The sequence below is a fragment of the Oryzias latipes genome, chromosome 15 (assembly GCF_053564925.1).
Source record: "Oryzias latipes strain Hd-rR chromosome 15, Olatipes_Hd-rR_3.1".
Lineage (NCBI taxonomy): Eukaryota > Metazoa > Chordata > Actinopteri > Beloniformes > Adrianichthyidae > Oryzias > Oryzias latipes.
Genome location: NC_136251.1, coordinates 11,227,469 through 11,244,364, shown reverse-complemented (window position 1 = coordinate 11,244,364; position 16,896 = coordinate 11,227,469). Strand labels below are relative to the sequence as shown.

The 16,896-nt window shown below is 41.0% G+C and overlaps 1 protein-coding gene across 1 annotated transcript in view; it reads right to left on the bottom strand.

Annotated features, from left to right (window-relative positions):
* Nucleotides 1-246: 246 nt before the first annotated feature.
* The window catches only part of LOC101171809 (cadherin-1-like), a 30,925-nt gene continuing 14,275 nt past the window's right edge, over nt 247-16,896 (bottom strand). Inside the window, exons 7-16 of the mRNA XM_078931707.1 lie at nt 13,451-13,595; nt 12,648-12,820; nt 12,251-12,379; nt 11,828-12,007; nt 11,424-11,668; nt 10,438-10,580; nt 5,437-5,528; nt 4,598-4,730; nt 2,229-2,435; nt 247-491 (exon numbers count right to left, since the gene is read on the bottom strand). Coding sequence (XP_078787833.1) covers nt 379-491; nt 2,229-2,435; nt 4,598-4,730; nt 5,437-5,528; nt 10,438-10,580; nt 11,424-11,668; nt 11,828-12,007; nt 12,251-12,379; nt 12,648-12,820; nt 13,451-13,595 — 1,560 coding nt within the window. The 3' untranslated portion in view covers nt 247-378. The remainder of the gene's footprint in view (nt 492-2,228; nt 2,436-4,597; nt 4,731-5,436; nt 5,529-10,437; nt 10,581-11,423; nt 11,669-11,827; nt 12,008-12,250; nt 12,380-12,647; nt 12,821-13,450; nt 13,596-16,896) is intronic.

Below are 16,896 nucleotides of genomic sequence, written 5' to 3'. Positions count from 1 at the left end.
GTCAACAATGAAACTTTAAAGAGCCTTTAAAACTATTTACAAGGCACAACAGGAACCATCGTCCATAAATATTTTGTTCGGTAGATCTTCATTGATGTGATGCCTGGCCTGATTTTCATCTAAAATGTTAAAAAGTATTTTACGAATGAAATTACGAACATTTTATAAATCCAAGAACAAAAAAAAAGATTAAAAGCGTTATATCAAACTTTGAAAATTAGGTGCAACAATTACTGTGTACTAAAAAATCCTAACACTGGAAAGATGTTTACGATTAAAGAAAAAACAAAAGGGATCAAGCTGTCTTTAGCTTTGAATTGGGGTGTGAGGACGACACACACCAGAAAACACATCAGATATTGCTTGGACCAGCAACAGTTAATCCTGCAATTCTGTATCTGATTGTCTTCTCCATTCAATACTTTGTAGGTGTTGCTCCCCTTGCCCCTTTGCTCTTCTCCATCTGGAAACAAACAGCACTGCCAGAACCACTGAAACATAAGGCATCACTCATGAGAATTAGAAACACAGATTCTGGTATTTTGGTAACAGAATAAAAAGATGAGAAAAAATCAGTCACTTTTTCCATCCGACCCATCATACACTATTCTTTTACCTCTTTGGTTTTCCTTCTACCCTCCATCTTCAGCATCTACCAACACATCCATCAACCAGTATTTGCACAAGATTGACCTTAATTTGTTATTCGGCTGCTCCCTCTAGGAGTCACAACAGCAAATCATCCTCCTCCATCTACCTTTCTCCTCTGCATCCTCCTCGCTCAAACCAACCACCCTCATGTCCTCCTTGCTGACATCCATGAACTTCCAAATGTTTTTCTTTTAAATCTCTTTCTTGTCAGCTTCAACCTCAACATCATCACTGTTCCTCCTCTAAATGTGTCCAAACCATTTTAGTCTGCTTCCCTGCTTTTCCTCCAGAACATCCACTATGGACTGTTCTTCTGATGGATTCATTCCTAATCCTATCCATCCTCATCACTTCCAAAGAGAATCACAACATCTTCATCTACCTCCAGCTCTGTCTGCTGTCTCTTTCTCAGCGTCTCTAAAACCATCAACATGCTGCTCTCACCACAGTATTCCACACCTTTCGCCCTTGATGACACTCTTGTCACACATTACACCTGCAGCCTTTCTCCTGCTGCTCCACCGTGATTGGGCACAACTTGTATGACAGTGTTTTTCAACCATTTTTGATTCACGGCACACTTTAACCTTGACAAAAATCCCGGGGCACACCAGCATCCAAAAAAAAAGAAAAAGAAAAAAGGAGAAAGTCATTGTCTGTATTGATCTACAGCCCCTCCGCAATCTCACATGAATTTTTGTGATAATTGTGGCAGAAAAAGCTGGAAGTCGCAGCTGTTTTTTCTAAAAGATGTAATAAAAGTTAAGTTAAAATATTTAAAAAACTGTTTGATGTGTTTGTTGTGGTTTCAAGACGTTTAACATGGAAGACTCATTGTGAGCTGAGACGTTGTCACTTTAACCCAATGTATCATGGGAGATGTAGTGCAAATAACCACCGAACGCAGACAGACTCGCTTCTCTGAGCTTCATTGTTTTGTTCACTTGTTCCACGGTCTGATAAGGGGATCCCGCGGAAAGCTACACAGCTAAAGACGAACTTTAGCTGGTATTTTTGTTGGAAGTGAGCGACTTTATGAGCAGAATCGGAACAAGGATGTGAAGACTTTAACCACTTCTGATTGGTCAGGCTGATGACGCATGATTAAGCCTCCAAGAATGATTGGTGGAGACAGTTAAAGGGGCGGGACTTTTCAGAAAACGGCTTTAGTTGCAGCTAAATCTTGGTACCATCATTCTTATCAAAATGTCTGTAATAGAATCAAATAAACACAAATAAAAAAGTATTTTACGATCTTTTATATTCCTAACTACTCAGTGTTTTATCAGGGCCTGTTTGGATGAACAAAGATCTGATATCCTGGAGATGGGAAATGTTTTTAGATCAGTGAAAGAGAGCAATTTCCCACGGCACACCTGTCCATCTTCCACGGCACACTAGTGTGCCACGATACACCGGTTGAAAAACACTGTCATTTGGTGATTGACTGGACAAACATTATCCAGGTTTTTTTTCCTCAAAAAGATTAAAGAGAAAAAAATCTAAGAAATAGTTAAAGTTGTATGTAATATAGACTCAACATACTTGGAAAAAAATCAACAATTTCTAAAACTTACTGGATAACAGCAGGATTCCTCCAACTACTCCCCTGATGGTCTGCTCCTTCACCCCCCAACTATTCCTTAATGGGGCATCCACACAGTTGCACACTTTAGCTTGTATGGTGCAGTTCTGCTCCAAACCATCAGTATCTGAAACCCTCAGGATCACTTGGTAAGTTCCACTCAACACACTGGATTTTAAAACCAGTTCAACTTTGGTCTCTGCAAAGACAGAAAAGAAAACTTTACTTCGAAATATGTCCCTACTTTTATCCTTTTGTTGTTGTTTTGGAGCACAAACAAAAATCTTGAAATAATGTAATCATATTTCTAATATTAAGATAAAGAAAATCGTATTGTAACTGCAAAAAGAGCGATAATGATTGAGTTGACATTTTTGACAATGTTCAAGCATAAAGCAAAAACAAAAAAGTGCATCTTCTAAAGGTGAAGCCTTGCTGTATTTCTTTTTAAAATCTCCAATAATGTTTCTTTTTAAATATGAAAATGGGTTCCGGTTCCGGGTTACACAGCAGGACGTGTGGCGTGCCTCTCTGCGAATGCAACTATCTTCAAATTACTTAAAAAGTTGATTTTCTCCAAAAAAGAGAGCTGACCATGCCCCCGAAGAAAACCCAGGAATACGAAGACCTCAAAAGGACTCTTGACATTATTCAAGAAACGCTGAAAAGCTTTATGGACCAAGTGTTCGCTAAGCTAACGCCACTTTGGGAAATGATGGAAGAGTTCCGAAGATATCGGGCTCAAACGAGCAGCAAGAAAACCGGGTCGAGATTCTGGAGAAAAGACTGGACGATGTGGAACAGCAAGTAAGGATGAATAATGTCATTCTCACTGGAGTACCAATCAAAACTGGAGTGAAGCTGATAGCAGGAGCTAGCACTGCTAATGCTAGCGCTAGTGTAGCTAGCAGTGCTAATACGGAGATCGGTGGAGAGTCTCTGGTTCACCAAATGGAAACATTTCTCACATCTAAAGGGATTTCCCTGGATCTCAATACCATCGAAACCTAACACCTGCTCCCCAGGAGAAAGGAGACGGATAAACCAGCGATCCTCATCAGGTTTTTGAATCACAAACACAAGCTAGCTTTGATGACCCAAAGGAAACACCTGAAAGGTTCAGCTGCTTATCTGAACGACCATCTGACTAGAAGGAATGCTGAAATCTCAAAACATGCACGGCTTCTCAGGAAGCGTAAGCAGATTGAGAACACTTGGGTTAATGGCTGCAGGATTTACGTCAAACCGCTCGGTCCACTGGACCGGGCCAAGGTTCTGGTTGTGAACACCATGAAGGACTTTGAGAAGTGTCTTATTACGGTCGTCTGAAACAACATGCAGTAATAAATCAAAGAGCCAACTAATTTCAAGAAATATGACGCCTGGATTCCTCACTTTCTCCACACGTCTGACGTCACCTGAATAACAGCAGAGCTCTGACCTGCAGACAACTTGACCTCAACTCTCATTGCAGCTGATATCAGCTGAAGAAGGATATGGACCCGAATCTAATGTCTGCAGACATAACATTGAAGAGAACTATTAACTGTTTTGAACCCAGAAGATCAGCTGTCATTCAGCAGAAGAAGAAATACCAACCTTGGACAATCGACAGATTATGGACCCTTTTTATTTTTCCCTTACAGCATTACTTAATAATTATAAAAAAATAAAAATACAGAAAAATATAAAAAAGTAAAACAAATGATTAATCACTTATTGAAAATTGTTAAATTGATTGACTTTTAATGATATTACTTCACTTCTCCACTCCAAAAATTGATAAATTGATTCAAAAGTCTTTCCTAATGTAGTGCATAATTTTGCACATGTTTTTAACTTTGATACATGATGAAATTCTGCTATCAAAATTCCTGAAACAGTGTTGTGTCTACTTTACTGATATAGTATTATGTTTTAATCATATGAATGACTTTTTTTTATAAGTAACATAATATGCATATATTTCAGATGACTTATCTGCATTTGCCATGTTGATTTCTTAAATAGTTTACGTAATACTTAAGTAATTCATCTTTGGCATGTGCTTTATCGACACCTTGTGATTCTCAATTCTATCTGATAAAAGCTAGGAACCGGATATTGATAAATCATGTAATAAAATGGTTATAGTATAACGCGGTGGGATTATATAAATTCGCTTCCTTCCACTTCCTTTTAAGCAATATTTATTAATATGTCTAATTATCCTAAGTTTGATTAGTTACTGTATGAATGTATAACTGATAATTATATTGCTTTTGTGTATTATTACTACTTAATTGCTTGAAATAAACCATTTCAAATAAAAATAAAATAAAATCAAAATGGGTTCATTTTGAGTCATGATCACAGACATACTGTTACTGTTCATCTGAGCGCTCCATTTGGGTTTGGATGCTTCATGTACCATCACATTGTATGGAGCAGAATGAAGAGGTCCATCTCTGTCTGTTACAGTTAACAGCACAGGAGCTGAGGCATCCTTGCAAACCTAGAAATGAAAAGTCCTTTAGGCTCCAGTTTGGGATCATCATCTGACTGTTTACATTTCTGCCTTATGCCTCCATTTTATCCTACCTTCAGCAATAAACTAGAGTTTCCAAATATAAAAACTCCAATATAAAAGTACTGCAACATCTCTGACAATTGCATAGTAATTTGGAACGTGCTACAGGAATAGAGCTGTGAAAGAAAAAGCCTGGAGCAAAATACACAAGAATTGCACCACTTCAACATTTTGCACCAAGCCTCTTCTAACTGTAAGTAAATGTGGTAGTATCAGATAGCAACAGACCTGTCTTAACACTATATGCTAAAAGGGGGTTAAAAATCTGCGTTCATGAATGCACCACACATGCCCAGTTGGTATGTTGCTTTATAGAAGTGGTTTTGTTGCTCTATTTAAACAAACCACAGTGTCAAGACATGAAGGAACTGAGTTGTTACTAAAGATATCTCCCTACAAGAGAAGAGGAAGTACATGCGTGAAATTCGCTTTGAATATCTATACTTCTTTATCATTTCAAGTTCAGAGAAATTTCAGATTCGATCATAATATTAACCATCATATTGAATTAAACGCTTGGGTATGTTTGTGTGCTGAAAACATTCCACAGTGATCTCAAAATAGTTTTTAAAGCAGTTGTGCATCAGACATAAAGGACCACCAACATCCACCTGAGTCTAAATAGACACACCGTGATGTTACGCTCTTCAATGAATGGAGGGTTATCATTAACATCTTCAAGTATAATGACCAGGGTTCCAGTTCCTGTGGCTGGGACTGGATCTGGAAAGACAAGAGTCAGAAATAAGATGCAGAAGCTATTTGATCTCAAGAAAGACTCAGTGGACTGGAAACTTCTAATAGACTTTCTGTCAAGAAGGTAGATTTTAATACTTTCTCAAACCTTTTTTATACCAACTTTAATCCCTTTCAAGACATTGATAGGAGAGGTCTGGACTTGAATCACATGTCTTGGACTCCAGTCAGACTCCAGTTATGATGATTTTAGACCTAACTTGGACTTGAACAACAGTAATTTGTGACTTGACTTGGACTTTAACATCAACAACTCATGATTTGACTAGGACTTTAGCCCTCTGACTCGGAAAGACTTGCTATTTCCATAACATCCAAGGTTAAAAAGTACATTGATAAAGACCACGTTTTGTCTCTCTGTCTCTGTGGATGTTTGCATCTGTGTGTGAGTGCATCTCCGACACAACATTCAATCAAATTGAGTCCACGTTGGTTTGATCCGACAATCCAACCAATCAAATTGTAATGGGAGGGTCAATGATCTGTCAATCAAACTTAGCACTAGTTCTTGTTTGCATGTGTTGTCATGTTAAGGTGGAAAAAAACAACCACAACATTTTGGTATAAAAGTTCGCAAGAAAACACGGTTTGCAGTTTGCAGAACATGCGGATGAAGGCATTACTGACAGAGACTCAACAACGACCAACTTTGTTTGACTCTGAAATTAAATAAAGACCGGTAAGTTTTGAATAAAAGCTGATGCTAGGTTATCGGCTAACTCTGCTAGCAGCAGTTAAATGAATGAAAGTAAACTCTCTGTTAACGGTTACATTGTGTGGGCGAGCAGACAGAATGCTCATAGTAATCGCAGACTTGCCACAGTCGATTTTGACATTTCCACCACCTGAAGCAGGTAAGGCCTGCAGCTGGGTTTCATACTATTAGCGGGCGGACACGAGCATTGACTGTATAACGGAAGCAAGCAATGACAGCAGGACAGAAATGCAGGGACCAGTCAGGACCGGTGGCAGGGCCATGCAGGGCTTGGTTGGAGACTTCTTGGAGCTCTCCCTTAGCTTTATTTATTTAAATTAATTTATCCTTTGTGATCATTTTTTACAATGGCTGGTACTTCCATGTTTTAAAAAGGACGCTACCTACACGTCACTATCAAATCTGATTCTCTGATTGTTCACAGTGCCGTGTTGCTGGGATTAAGTGCCCACCTAAGTCTGCACATTGAAAGTGAGGAACAGCTCCTTCCAGGAAGAGTGTGTGCTGCCAGCAACACCACTGGGCTAACACACACACCTTCTTTGAGGAGCTAGCGGCGATCGGCTAAACACTTTCTTTTTATATCCACAATATGCACATCCATCTTTGCAAAAGTTCAGATGATTTTGTGGTCGAGACGCCAACAGGCTGCCATGGCCGGCTCTAGGTTGACGTCATGAAATGGGTAGCACCGAAAGGAGCAAAAGTTGGTGCCTCAGAGATTAAGTCATTTTACTTCCGGGTAGGAAATCGTACTGGCAAAAATGAGTCAAGGATCAATTTATTTGATTTTGGGAGTTATTCAAGCTTACTATGCATATTCAGGATTTCTTTTAAAGGATTCTCCTCTTTTCCTCTCTGGGCATGAGGACATTATGTTCTGGTTATTTTTATGATGATGCAATGGGTTGGAGCTTTACTGCAGAGCCAACAGGAGAACTTTTTCAGGATTGCATCATTCTTCTACATTAGCATAGTGCAACACCAGTTAACTAGCTGACATTTAGCTCTTCACTAGTTCACTAGTGATTTTTACAAGGATTTTTACAAGTCAACTAGTAAGAAAAATTTGTGCTAAGTAGTTAACTAGTCGGCTTTTTGCTAAACACAAGTTAACAAGTGCAATTTTTCTCTCCCACTAGTTAACTAGTAAGACTTACATACATCTCATTAGACAACTAGTAAAGAATTTGCATGTACTGTAGTAAACTACAACTTAGTGAACACGGCTGAAATCCTTTTCGGTTTTCATAATAAGTTCAAACACGACTGAAATCCATTTCCAGTTTTCAAAATAAGTTTAAAACAGTAAAAATTACAGTTATTCGTGTTTGTATTCCCAAATATTTTATGTTTTCACAAAGTCCAATCGTCTTTTTCTGACAGAGATGCAATGTTTGAGACAATGTAGTTTAAGATTTTGCCATAATCCAGGCCAGTCGCTTCTTTAATTCCCTTCATTACTATGTTGACTACCCAGACAATCATTTTTCAGACACTTATACTGTAAATAATTTGAGTTATTCATGTTTGAGATCCCAAATATTTTACATTTTTACAAAGTCCAATCACAGCGGCTTCTGTCTCTCCAGTCAAAACAGTGTTTTTTTGTTTTTGTAAGTCGATATGTTTTTGTCTTAAGTTTCCTTCCTTTTCGTTCGCACAGTTCGGAAGCTATCCGGACATATAGCTGCGAGTTTCTGCTTGACATCGAGCAAACAACGAATTTGCAGCTAAACCCCGCGGACTTTGGCGCACTACGGGGCGCGGGCCTTCTCCGGAGGCCTGAACAATCACCATTCCCCACTATCCATCGTGTCCATCATGCACACTTTCTACAGAGGTGCCGTGGAGAGCATCCTGACCAGCTGCATCTCGGTGTGGTATGGCGCCTGGAACGCGTCCTGCCAGAAGTCCCTCCAACGCATCTTGAGGGCAGCTGAAAGGATTATCGGTGCCCCCCTCCCCTCTCTCCAGGACATCTACTGCACCCGCCTCACCCGAAAAGCCCTCTGCATTGCAGATGACCCGACCCATCCATCCCACACTACGTAGTCTTCAGACTAGGACCAGCAGACCAGGAGACAGTTTTATCCACCAGGCTTTCAGGAAGCTGAACTCTCTCTCAGCCCTGCCCCCCCTCCCCTCTTGTTGCCCTGTTGCTCCCTTGCTCTGCTGAACTCTGACACACACACACATCATCAACCTCATCAGCACTGAACTGCACCTTCCCCCAGTCCACCGGTGCTGTAAAAAATGAAGAACTACTACCCCCTTCCTCATATATACCCCCTTCCTTATATAATCTCATATTAGGGTGAGGGGTGTAGGCTGCGATGCTCCTTGGGGGGGGAGGGCTACTTGGCAGTGATCCCCCCTCCCATGGTTGCCGTATGGAATGGGCCCCCCCTCTCTCGGTTTATTTGCACCTTAGACAAGTAGGGCCCTTTGTAGGGGAGATGTTTGGACATTACTGCCAGCAAGCAGCAGATGTCCTCTTAGCGCCCTACCCGCCAAATTTAACCGCACCTTAGACATTTAGGGCCCCTTGGTGGGGAGGGTGAGGGGATATCACTGTGAGTAATCAGGAGATGTCCTCTCAGGGCCCTACCCGCCAATTTTAACTGCAACCCCTTAGTACACACACCCTTTACTCCTCAAAATATACATTGAAACATAAACACACACATACATGCACACAAACAACCTCACAAACACACACGCATTTCGCAAGGAAGGTGGGACCTTGGACCATCTGTCCCCTACCTCATCCCTGGTGGGGGGTACTGGACCCTTGGCATCGGCGGCCGTGTCCCCTGGGTGCTGGTTTCCTGGGCCCGGCGGCCCTCTCTGCACGCAGGGAGAGGGATCCCTGAGCCTTCTGGCAAGGCCAGAAGCCTGGGATCACATCACACCTGAGTGTGAAACACTCACACACCCAGGGGTGTCCGTGTCCCTATTGGGTGGGTTCTAGCCCTTGTCCCTGGGTGCTGGGACACCCAACTGTGCAATCCCAACTGTAGCTGAGCCTGGTCGGGCCATGTTTACAACACCCCTCGTGGGCCCCCCTTTTCCCCGGGATGCCCCCCTCCTGGGTGGGGACGGCTGGGCTCTGCCTTGCTCCTTTCTGGACCAACCGTGGGCCGGGTGGGTGGCTGCCTGGAGCGCGGAGCGGGTCTCCCTTGGGGGTCCTGGCTCGTACCTGAGGTTGGGGCGGGGGGATGCCCAGAACTCCTGGGTGGTGATGAGGTCCTCGTCTGGGGCTGTGGGCACCCTTCTCGGGTGGGGCCCTGCATTGGGCCCTCCCGGTGCGGCGGGGGGGCTGCTCTCCTGGTTGGGCTGGGACGGCACTCTCTTTCCCCCCATGCTTCCCTTCTCTCTGGCTCTGGGAGCCTCGCAGCTGTCCTGGGGGGGTTTGTATTCGTTGGGGGGGTTCCTGCTGGCCCCCCGGGCGATCACATCCGCCACCCAGGCCAGGGCCAGCAGGAACCCCCCCCAACGAATGCAAACCCCCCCCAACGAACAATTAGTCTGACCAATCAGAAGTGGTTAAAGTATTCACTTCCTTGTTTCGATTTAGCGCAAAAAAGTCTCTCTGTTCCAAGAAAAATACCAGCTAAAGTTCGTCTTTAGCGGTGTAGCTTTCCACAGAATCTGGTATCAGACTGTGGAACAAGATAACAAAACAATGAAGCTCAAAGACGCTGGTCTTTCTGCGGTCGCCAGATTATCGGCACTACATATCCCATGATGCATTAAAGTGACTGTCTTAGTGGACAATGAGTCTCTCCTCTTAATGTCTTAAAACAACGAACACACATCAAACAGTTTTTGAATCTTTTGACTTAATTTTTAATACATCTTTTAGAAAAAAAACAGCTGCAGCTTCCAGCTTTTTCTGCAACAATTATCACAAAAATGCATGTGAGATTGCAGAGCGGCTGGCGATCAATACAGACTATGAGCTTTTTCTTTTATTTTTATTTATCTATTTTTTTGGATGCTGGTGTGCCGCGGGATTTTTGTCAAGGTTAAAGTGTGCCGTGGCTCAAAAAAGGTTGAAAAACACTGTTGTAATGCAATTAATAACAATGTAAATAATTTAATAAATTATTATTTTCTATAAAGGAGACATATTCATTCTTTCGACTTTCCACCTACCGTTATCATAAGCACCAAGGAGCGCCGTGTATTTATTCTCCTTCACATTAGGGGACTCTCTGTCCATGAGGCTTTTCACCTTCACCAGCCCTGAATCCTCGTCCACTGTCAGCCAGTTATCAGGGTCATCAATTATTTTATACCTGCACACAAAAATATGAATCAAATTGATTCATTACAAAACATGATGCATATATTTTTTAGGCACTGAAAAGAATAACGTTCTAATAATCATTGTGTTTGTATAATTCTGAATACAATAAATTACAACATGGAACCACTGTGTGTAAACCAATTGCATAAAACAAAAGACGGACTGGTTTTGCTGGAAAAATTATGTTTAGAGACTTAAAATAATCTAAAGAATTTAAAAACACTTCCTCCTCTCTATTTCTGGGTTGTTTAGATTTGGATTAACTGACACATTTCGGAGAAGTGCCCTCAGCCAGAGCGCCAGCAGCACAAGAGTGGAACTCTGTTCCTCACATTATTAAAGACCTCACCACATACACTCTGTTTAAAAAGCAGCTAAAAAACTGGTTCATATGACAACAAACATGTCTACATTAAACTACATTAAACTATTTTAATGCCTGCCCCTCCTTGTCTGATCTGTCACCTTTGTGTCTTTTATACTTGTTTTTATGTTTCTCACTGTATGCATTTTGTATGTATTTTAAATGATTGTTTATTGTACATGTATATTTTCTATTAATGTATCAAATTCATGCTTTCAAGTTTTTAGGTTGACGATTTTAACACCTGTCCGGGGACTACAGATAAAAAATAGCCTTTGGGCTCATTTTGGCGCATTGCAGCCATGCTTTTAATGTGCACTGTCCCTGTTAAATAAACGAATAAATGAATAAATAAATAAACATTGTTAAGTTACATTTTAACGACAGTAAAAAAAAAAATGAAACTATCATGTCATTTTTTTATTTATTTAGAAAGAAGCATAAAAAAAATTAGGGGACATTTTTTACTTGATAGCATTTTCACGTGCAAGGTCTGGGTCTTCTGCCTCAGACTTAATGATCACACAGTCCACAGGAACGTCCTCAGGCTTTTGAACGGTCATCTCCTTTTCTTTAAAGATCGGAGGCTCATTGACGTCCTTCACGGTCACCACCACTGTGGCGGTGGAGGTGGTCAGTGGAATGGCAAAAGGGACGTCGTTCTCCGCAATAACCTCCAGAGTGTGTGTTCTGCTTTTCTCAAAGTCCAGTCCCTAATATTTGATGAAAAACGTCAGAAGACAGTTGATCAATGTGAAGGACAGCTTCAGGACTCTGTACATTTGCTGAGTACCAAACTTTACTTTTAAAACAAAAACAGAATTTGTACAACTTGAAAACAGGATCTTTCAGAAGCGTCTTTGTTTTCTTACCTTAGCAGTTTTAATGATTCCTTCTTGTTTGTAGGTTCCTGTTTCTATGGAAAACAAATTATCAGGATCTCCTCTGATAATCTTGAACTTGGCGTTCCATGCTGGGCTGTTTGGTTCATCTTTATCAGTTACTGACAATTTAAAAACCAGAACCCCCACTGCGTTTTCATCAACTGATCCCTGATCCAGGAAAGGGTAAAAGAATGAAAGGCTCAAAGAGGGTTCACTCACAAAATGAAAGGGAATTTAAAACAGGAAATATTCACAGCTGTCATGCAGTAAAAGACAGAAAAACGTCCTACAGAATAACCTTAATCCTCTAAATAAAAATGAAACATCATTTTTTATTCAAAGAAAACTTGAATTAGTCAAAACCCTTTCAGACATTAGTGTTAACCAAACAGTCACATGTGTTGTACTCACAGTAGATGCAGTAAAGACTGGAGGGTTGTTGTTGCTGTCCGTCACTTTCAAAACTACTGTTGTTCTTCCACTTAATCCTTCTCCTTCAATATCCGCTGCTTGTATTTTCAGAGTGTACTCAGGATATTTCTGTTAAGGCACATCATCATCATCATCATCAACTGCAGCAGCTGCTCAAAGAAACTTTTTACTCTCTAACTTTGGAGTAACAAAAACATAAATAACCGTCTTGACACCACTGAAAATTCAAAGTTACTAGAAAATCGGAATTTGCCTACAGTGTAATGAAAGGATAAAAAATAGAAAGTGAATGTTAACTACAAAACTAAAAGATATAAAAAAATAATAGCCCTATAACCAACTATTCTTTCAAGAAGATTTATTTCAGAATCATTACCTTTCTATCCAAACCAACACCTTCAACCATGATGGCTCCATTGAAGGAGTTAATGGCAAACATGGAATCACTGGGAAGGTTAGGTTCCTGGCTCAGAATCGTGTATCTGATCTCTGAGTTGTCATTGCCTGGTTCATCAGCATCAGTGGCTTTAACCTGAATCACTGTAGTCCCTGAAGAGGTCAAACATTACAGCACAATAAAAAATAGATTTTAAAGACAAATCCAACCTGTGTTTTGGGCCAAAAGATTTTCAAGTCCTTACCCTGTCAAAGGAAGTGATCAAATAGTAGAAATGTACAATCTTACTCTTAATAGGCAACATGACCATTTCTCCAATCCGTTCTTCAGTATTGTTGCTTTGACTATGCAGCCATGATGACTGAACACTTGCGTAAACCTCAAACAAACTTTACACACATCAGTTTCTTTCTGCTTCCATCAGTGTCAAAAGTCTAAATCATGGCTGAAGTTTACCTGCAGCTCTGACATCTGCTCACTTCCAGAAACAGCTTTAGAGGAAGAAACTTCTCATAATCAATGAGCAAAAGTAACAAGTATTTGGAGAACAGGATTAACACGGGTGTCAGAGCTCACAGCTCAGCAGAAAAACTAAACTCTCTGAAGGTGCGCTGAACCTTTTTTCTTCAATGAGTTGTGATCTTCACTGGTGTCCATGGATTACATGAAATCTTTCCACCTTTATCCACATTTGTCATGGTAGGGAGAACATGTCAATGTAAGGGTGGGGTCATCTAAGATAGCACAAGGGTTACACATTACAAATGATCCACTGATGTTACCTTTTGGTGAAGATTCAGCAACTTTTGCCGCATAGGATGTCTGTTCAAAAATAGGTTTGTTGTCATTCATATCAATTACATTGATGATGATTTCCATAGGATCCTCTGCTTTGCTCGACCCAGCAGAATCAGCGTGTGCAAGCAGCTACAAAATAATACAAAGAACAAAGTGTTACAACAACACAAAGGTCAATTTTAATGCAAAAAAATCTACAATAAAATTGAACCTCTTTAAATAAATGATCTTCTCTAGACTGGACTACTGTAACTCTATGTACAGTGGTATGGATCAGTCTCTGCTCCGCCGTCTCCAGCTGGTTCAAAATTCAGCGGCCCGCCTGTTAACGGGGACCAGACGGTGTGAGCATATAACCCCGATATTACGCTCACTTCATTGGCTGCCTGTGTCTTTCAGAATTTCTTTTAAGATTCTACTTTTGGTTTTTAAATGTCTGAATGGTCTGGCACCTCAGTATCTTTCAGAGCTCTTGCATGTCTATCGTCCATGTCGAGTCCTAGGGTCTGAAGATCAAATGCTTTTAATGGTTCCCAGGACTCGGCTTGTGACTCGGGGAGACAGAGCCTTTTCAGTTGCAGGTCCTAAACTCTGGAATGCTCTCCCCTTCTCTGTGAGGTCTGCCAGAACTGTCAGTAATTTTAAGACTCTTTTAAAAACACATCTTTTTACTCAGGCTTTTAACTCCAGTGAGCGTATCTAGTGGGACTTGTTCATTTTATTAATTTTATTCTTTTATTGTTTTTATTGTTTTATTTCTTTTATTGTTCAATTGATTTTATTGTTTTATTGTGATTGTTTCTTTATTGCATCATATTGTTTGGGATTTTATTGGATTTTCTGTTAAGCACTTTGGTTGCCTTGGCTTTTATAAGTGCTATACAAATAATAAATTGATTGATTGATTGATAAATGAATGACCGGGGGTGGGGGTGGGGGGTGGGGGGCAGCCTTCATTAAGAGAAACGCTTTGACTGCAAACTAGAGAAATTACATGAACCTGCCTTTCTGTGTGGATAGTGTAGCAAAATACATTCCAAATTAAAATCTTCAGACCTGTTAAGAAAAAGCAAGATTTTGCATTTTGCACAGCTGGACATTAACATGGCTCTAAATAGTTTCAAAATGTCAAAAGGAAGAAAAGTGAATAATTTATTGAAAATGACAATAAAAAAAGAACTGGTCATCGACTGATCAAAAGTTTAAAACCACAGCCTTAAAATGGCAGAACTCGTGCCATAATTTGCATTCAATGCTATTTACTAAGCAAATAAAGTCTCTTGATGACAAAAGCAAAAAAAAATCAATGTCTTTGAATGTGGCAGGATTGTTGAGCAGCATAACCAAGACTTCTCACAATGTGTCTTTTTAGTAAAGGTTGGATGCAGTAAAACAATTTTGAAAAATACAATAATTTTGATTTCTTTTTTATGTCCTGAGGGTCCTGCAATTAAATGGTAAGTGCCAGACCGGCACTGAGCTGGAGGATTCAAAGGACTGTCTGCCAACACACGGGATGGTCCCTGACCCAAATTAAGACCATCACTGCAGCTTACTGGAGCCTGGAAACAAACAGCATCTCTTGCAGATGGCAATTGCAAAAAAAGGGATTAAAAAAAAGCGTCTCCAAATGCCACGACTCCATCAGTGCCACAAAACTGACCAGCGGGACATTGCAAGGGAACAACATGGGACATTCAAAAGTGGAAAAAGGTTTTCTTCTCTGATAAAAAAAAAAATGTAATCTTGATGGTTCTGATGGCTTCCTACATTTGAGGCATTACAAATAGATCCCACCTGAAAGGTTTTCTATGCGGCACAGTGGAGGAGGAGCCATCATGGTCTGGGGTGTTTTTTCCTTCAATCGAACAATGGAGCTTCAGGTTGTCAAAGGGCATCAAACCACTGCTGGCTATGTGGAGATGTTGCAGGGGGCATCGCTCATGACTGAGGGCTTGTCTGTGTGGTGATGACTGGGTTTTTCAACAAGACCATGCTGTAGTCCACAACACCCATCTAACAAAGAAACTTTTTTCAGGAAAAGAACCTCACTGTCTTGGATCAAACTGCATGTTCTCCTAATTTAGGGATGGATGGAAGGAGAAGATTACAAAAATGAACATCAGTTCCTGACAGTGGATGCCCTTCATGAGGCCATCTTCAGCACTTGACATCACCTTCAAAAGCCTTAACTCGCATCAATCATGCCAACACAAATATTTAATGTGATCAACAAAAATGGTGGAGCTACTTAGTATGAGAGTTTTGTTTTGACCCTTTCCTTTATGTTTTTAGGACGTAACAGGGGTTTGTTTGCTATGATCCTAAATGTGTGAGCTGATGAACAGCCCATGTCAGTTACATTTTTGTTTTAAATAAATTGTCTGCTCAATATGTTTGGCTTCTTGTGCCCATTTCTTCTATTTACATTTTGAAGCTATGTTTAGAACGTTGTTCAAATCTAGCCAAGAAAGATTCAAATTCTAGCAACTTCTTAACTGGCCTTAATATACGGAGCCCTGGACATTACATTGAAAAGAAGAAAAGTTCCCTCAAATGAGCATTTTGTGCGCACAAAGTTTGTAAGCTCTTTGTACATCTGGAAAAGCACAATATAAATCTAATCCTTTATTATTCTTCATGCAATCACACTGGCAAAACTCTGTCCAAGAAGTCTCCAGAGAAAGAATTCTCATGCTACAACTCTCACAACAGTGCAATCCACTTTTTGATTCCTTTTTCACTACTAGTAATTTGTATGCACTAAATACTAAGATGTGTGCACAAAATATTACGTTGTGCACCAAGAATTCTATCTTGTGCACACAAACTGAACCACCCTGGGAGTATTTCTGGCAGACAACTGTAGCGGTGCGTTTACCTGGTTGCTCCTCCCCGCGGGCGGTTCAGTCTAATCAACTCACCTGTTCTGCGTCCTACTTAAGTCCAGGTGCGATCCAATCCTCTTCTTCCATTTCCGCGAGCTCTGTGTTCATCACCGGTTCTCCATGCTTTTTGTCCTTCCCCCAGTTCTTTTTTGGACTCGTTGGTCCCTTTCTTCTGATGTAGGAGTGTCCGTCTTCCCCGTGTCTGCCCCTCTTTTTGCGGCTGTTCAGCAGGCGGTGTCGGGGCTCCCGGCGATGCTGCGGTCGTGTCTCCGGCGTCCATCTGCGGGGGGAGCGTCCTGCAGTGTTCGGGTTGTCAGCGGCACCCGATCAGGAGATGTCTGGGCCTTCTTGAATGCTGTGATCATCAGAATCTCTATGGTGAGCGGTCCTTCTCCTGTGTTTTCTCTGTGTTTAGGCTTTTCCGAGGCTCTTCCTGGTTCTTCTGCTTGACCCGGTCATCGGTTGTGTGGGCTGGCGGTCCTCGTCTGGACAGGTTTCTCATGCAGGCTGAATTTGTTGTGGCTTTTGGTGTATTTCTCTGT